Source organism: Coffea eugenioides, chromosome 2 (genome assembly GCF_003713205.1).
Source record: "Coffea eugenioides isolate CCC68of chromosome 2, Ceug_1.0, whole genome shotgun sequence".
In the NCBI taxonomy this organism is placed as follows: Eukaryota; Viridiplantae; Streptophyta; class Magnoliopsida; order Gentianales; family Rubiaceae; genus Coffea; species Coffea eugenioides.
In genome coordinates, this window is record NC_040036.1 from 13,810,213 (window position 1) to 13,815,956 (window position 5,744).

General features: G+C 38.2%; 1 protein-coding gene across 1 annotated transcript; it reads left to right on the forward strand.

The window, feature by feature from the left end:
- The first annotated feature begins 5,039 nt into the window (after positions 1-5,039).
- LOC113763973 (calcium-binding protein PBP1-like) lies at positions 5,040-5,530 on the forward strand. Its single transcript, XM_027307979.1, has one exon. The coding sequence runs from the start codon at positions 5,078-5,080 to the stop codon at positions 5,420-5,422; it is 345 nt and encodes a 114-aa protein (XP_027163780.1). The 5' UTR covers positions 5,040-5,077; the 3' UTR covers positions 5,423-5,530.
- The last annotated feature ends 214 nt before the right edge of the window (positions 5,531-5,744 follow it).

Below are 5,744 nucleotides of genomic sequence, written 5' to 3' on the forward strand. Positions count from 1 at the left end.
CCTCGTGTGTTTTGCTACAAATTAAAAGAGGAAAAACAAGATGAACTCTTAATACTCGTAATGAGATGGAATCAAAATTCATCTGCTCGAAACATTTCCTCAGAACTCCTTGTTGAGCATTTCCGTTGCAGCTTCACTGTATAGCTAGCTTCTCTTATCAAGGACATACAGTTTTAGAAAAGGCGAGCATGTTTATTTCAATCTCATCTATCATGACTATGGATCGGAATTTTTTTTAGAAATATATTTGCAACATTTTGTATGTACGTTCTAATTCACTCTTGTAACTCACGAAATGTCACGTCTCAAAAAGTACTTGGAAAATGCAATTGAATGAACAGTCTTTTTTGATGTTTTATGTTGGCAAGGATTAGCAAAAGTTCATGGGGTTTTAAAAAGCGATAAGGAAAAAAGAGGGTGATTAGGAATGACAACAAGACAACATGGAGCGGAGGACCCTTTCCCTCCCCACCCCCCAAGCCCTCCGCCCCAATTGCCCAAACATCTCCTCTCCCTAATCTCCCGTCATCCGCTCCCCTCGCCCTGTCTGACTTCACCCGCGGATGCTAGGGAAAAATGCTTATAATTAATAAAAATGTCGTTAGTAATTTAGTATAAATGTATTAACATGACTAATAATATTAAATATGTTATGTATATAATTATAATTTATATATTATTAGGCGGGTCACAGGGTAAGGATGGGGGTTGTATATTCCCCAGCACCGTTTTTTAGCAAAGGAAAAAGTTACTCCAGTTTTGCTCCACCCGCCCCTCCCCTACCCTATCCACTCTCGTGGGTATCAGCCCCAATTGTCATCCCTACGAGTGATTCAATATTTCTTCTTACCGTCTGAAACTTTAAATACTTTAATTATACCATAAAGAGAAAACTTTAAAAAAATTATTACATTTATACAATGCTTATCAATTATCATGAGATGAAATTGGAGTTTATATAGACGTCATTTGTTGATAGACTTGAATCAATGGTCTATTGATTTCTGTTATTAAAATCTCAAAACAGCATAAAAGCTAATTTCTTTTTGTACCCTACCCTGTTAATAAAACTTTTTCAACTTTTTGATTAAGCATATAGCACCTACTAGGTCAAGAAGACGAAAAATGTAGAAAAATATATCGTAACAATTTAATATATATAAAACAAAAGAGTGATTGAAAAATTTGTTAACAGAAAAATGTAAAAATTTCTACAAAAAGTTGCAATTCAAACAAGGCCTTATTTTCTGCTCCACTAAGTTCACCACATATATTTGCTGCACAAAATGACTAAACAGTCCACGAAATAGAAGCTCCAAAAAAGTTCGAGACTCCCCTCTCAGTGCAAGCTGAGACGAAATGAAAAGTCCTGTGCCGGCAAAACTTCATGTGAAATCAAATCCCTCTTCATCATTTCCACTGCAGCTTCCACATAAACTTGGTGATCATCTTCCCCATCAAAAGCTTCTTTGGCAATCAAAAGATCATCATAATCGCTCCTCTCGTTGCCTTTGCTAATAAAAAGAGTTACAATCTTCATCACACCGCCCGACGATGGAAGCTTCAGAAATGGTGCGTGCCACACTCTGATGCTTGTCTCTCCATCCCCAAAATTACTATTTCCATTCCTCATCCGAATAATATCCCTTCGTGCAAAACGAACCTTTCCTTCCCTCTTTGAATCAGCGACCACAACTTTTTGAAGGGATTCTGGCAGCAAACGAACCAGCATTTTCACGAAGTTGAAGCGCCAACAGGCCATGTTCATACAACAATTAAAAAACCGCCTAAGCAAACTTATTAGATCAGGATTAACCGCATTGCCCCGATCATTATCGTCATCAGTAGTAGTTAATCGAAGGCTTCTAGCTGTAAGGACGATGAAGCTAGCAGATTCGGAGTCAATCTTCCACTTAACTACTGGTGGGTCCACGTCGACGGTGAGATTCCGAGAATAGTCCAGTTCGACATAGAGGGATTTTATGGAGCTGAATTTAGCCAAAAATTTGGCAGAGGTTTCGAAATCGAGGACTTGCCCGGGGGCCCTGGCCCAATAAAGAGCAACTCTGAGGGAAATAACCTGGGTTTGGTAAACTAGAGAATAAAAACGCCTGGAAACTAATGAAATCAAGCAGAGGGACTTGGCCTCAGAGATTTTGTCCAGAATGTGGGAAACTATCAAGTCGTCTGGCAAGAGTTTGAAGGGATTCTTTGACGATTCTTCTCGTTTCAGAATCGACTGTGCCGGTTCTTCAGCTGCTAGCACAGTCTGGTGGAGTGAATCCTCCATTTCTCACAGAAATTTGAGTCTGAACTCTCAGATTGCTGAAGCAGAGAACTGATCTTGCAGCATTTAACTACACTGATGATTTTTGGATTTTTTTTTTTTTTGGGGCATTAATATTGGTTGGTTCTCGTGCCCAAGGTGTATCGTGTAGTATAAGCCACGGACTGACCGTCACGCAGAAGAGAAGAAGGGAAGAGGAATTAGTCAGTCCGGGAAAACTAGTTCGTTTTCAAATAATGTATTTACGTCCACAATCCACATTGAAATGAATGGCGGGAAAAACGAATTCTACTATCTGAAACAAGCTTTGCTTTGGGCTCTATGAGGACTGGGCTCCCAGCTAAAGCCTATTGAGGAATTTCTACTTTGAGCACCAATTGTAAGATTCGAAAGGGCAAATGTACTGCAATTTTCTTAGTGTAACTAAAAATTTAATTAAATTTTCCTTATTATTGCGCATTTTGCGTACCACAAGCGATCCCATTGCAACCCCCCCCCCCCCCCCCCCAAAAAAAATCCACAAAGTCAAGCCAATTTAAATTAGGGCAAATAACATTTTAGCTCCTGTTGATTAGGGTTTTTTTCCACCTAACCAAATAAGCAGCCAATGCAAAATCTTGCGCCTTTGGTTAGGATGAACGGATTAGAGCCCAATATCATGCGTGGAAGCAAGCTTAATTTTTTTTTCTTCAGCATTTCCATGACGGCTTCCGCATAAACTTGCTGGTGAGCTTCCCCATCAAAAGTTCCTTGCGCTATCAAGTGATCGTCATAATCAATCTTGGTGTCTTTGCTAATAAAAATGGTAACATTCTTCATCGCACCCCCCGAGATCGGCAGCTTCAGAAAGGGTACATACCAGACTCTGATGTTTGCCTTTCCATCCCCAAAGTTTGTACCACTACCTTTGATTCCACTCCTAATCCTCACAAGATCAATCGTTCGTCCCTTCCTTCTTTGTATCAGCTCCTACTGTTTGGTTGAGCGAGTCCTCCATTCTTCACAGAAACCAATGAGAGATGAGTTAGTCCAAAAAGCGGAATGAAGACTAATTTCTATTTTCTAATGATAATTTGAGGGCCTAATATTTGTGAATTTTTGCTTGTTGCCCAAGTATTGTTGTTTTGTGTCAAGAGAGGGAGGATTGGTATTTTACTTGGGTGTAGTTGCTTTTACCCTAGTCTATCGGTACCTTTTTTTAATTTACATCAACTGTAAAACATGTATCCGGTAGATTTATTTGCAATTAATTGAAGGAAAGTGTTAAAATAGACGCACAAATTGGTACTAGTACCAATTATTAGCAAAGAATGTTGGGCAACGGTTCGTCTGTTGGAGAAAATCTTTGAGATTTAAAAGTAACAATGATTTAGCTTTGAAAAATGCTCGTGGAAGCCCGTTTGAACTGCTATTTTTAAGAATTTTTGTAATAAAATATATTGTAAAGATTGATATATATATATATATATATAAGGTATAAAAGTGATTAGGAAATGCATTTACAAAAAATATAGAAATTTTTCTGCGTAAAAAAGATGACTAATTCTTTTCTCTCCCACATAATTTCTCCGGAAACATGAAATCTTCTTTTCTATTTTATTTTGGCGAAATTTTCTCATCTTTTTTACACTCAAATCGAAATGTTCTCTTCTTTTGTTCTCTTTTCTATGCACAAGTATACCCCTAAGTTATAGACAATTAACATATCCGGCCAGATCAGATAAAGTGAAGAAAATCACGAAGAAGCGTATTAGAATATTTCAACATGCATGGTTGAGCTAATAATTTTAAACTCACTCAGGTGCTTAGAAAATTTCGGTGGAGTGGATGTAAAATTTAATTTGTTAATGTATTCAAAATTGGTATTTTCAAAGAAAATATGAGACACAACTAAAGCTTCATTGTTTACACTTGACATTTGAGAATACAGCTGTTACATGTTTTGAGCATCTGGTGAAAGTCATACTTCTGTTATTCAAAAGTTGTGTGCAAGAGAAGTTGATAGTTGCATCTTTTGCTTAGCATAGTTGTATTATCTATTATGTCCTTAATTATACTTTGTCGGAAGAATGGATTATAGACCATCAGCCTCAATTAAAAAAAAAAAAAGGGTTGATGTTCAAGGGTTTGACCAGCCCCGAATGTTTTATCCCATGCCATCAACACCGCGAAAACAGGTTAAATTAATTCTAAGCCCAAGTCATCGTATTACTCGGACGTGATTATGATTTACTGCAAAAATTCGCAAACAGTCTTGTAAATGTGGAAGAATGACTTGCACTTTATTCAACCTAATTTAAACTGCTCATCAAGATTCAGTTTTAGATGATGAATTGGTCAGTAATTTGCTTCTACAAGAAATTTCTGTTAAATAGAATTATGTCTTTGGAAACTGCCACCAAATTATATGTTTCTGCCCCAAAAGGAAATTGCTTGCCGTGACTGCTGACCAGCTCGAGCCCAAGCCAACGTAATTTAGAAAGAGTTTTCGGGCAGCTTCCCATGCAACTTCGAGGAAGGCCTACCACCTGACGCCGCCATGTAACGGCCAAGAAATTTAACTGCAAAAGCGCCCCGAATCCAACGTAAGACACCCTCATCTGTACGTACATTAGTTGGCATCTCCTTCGCCCCTACCACTCCTTCCACCAAGAAATTTCGCTCTTTTATCGATCTTCTGCCCATCTCTTGTTATTTAAAGCCCTCTATCACCATCCTTTCCTTCACATCAACTTCTTGTCTTAGGCTCTTAGCCTCTCCTTCGTGCATCAATATTTGGTACCGAAAATAATGGCATTAAAAGGGTACCTTGTCGAGTTTGAAGATTTCTTCCCTACAATGGTGGAGAAACTTGGCGCAGAAGGATTCTTGGATGAGCTAGGCAATGGGTTTAGGTTGCTGATGGATGAAGAAAAAGGGCTGATCACATTGGAGAGCTTGAAGAAAAATTCAGCCTTGTTAGGCTTGCAAGACATGAAGGATGACGAATTGCTATCTATGTTAGAAGAAGGGGATTTGGATGGCGACGGGAAGCTGAATGAAATGGAGTTTTGTGTTCTTATGTTTAGATTGAGTCCTGAACTCATGAAGACTTCAAGAATGTTTGTTGAAGAAGCTATATTAAATGAGTTATAGGCTCTAATTTAGCAAGTAATGGTACTGTAGATTAGTAGATAAAACAAGGGCCTCCATCCTATTGCTTGTATTTACTAGTACGTACTTCTCGAATTAATTTTGTTTACAATAGGACTAATCACTTTCTGTAAATTTTGTCTCATGAATTTTGGCTCATCGGCAGGTACATGAAAGCCTTGATCAAATTGCAGTAACGGCGTGACTTCGGAGTATATATTCTATAGTAACGTGCACCTCGGAAGCCTGATTAAGTTTAATTAATGTTTATCCACCGACAAAGTTCGGAGTAGCATCTTCCCAAAGAAAGCGCAGCCGAAAAAAA

Coding starts and splice junctions, on each gene's coding strand:
- LOC113763973 (XM_027307979.1), top strand. CDS start 5,078: ATGGCATTAAAAGGGTACCTTGTCGAGTTTGAAGATTTCTTCCCTACA.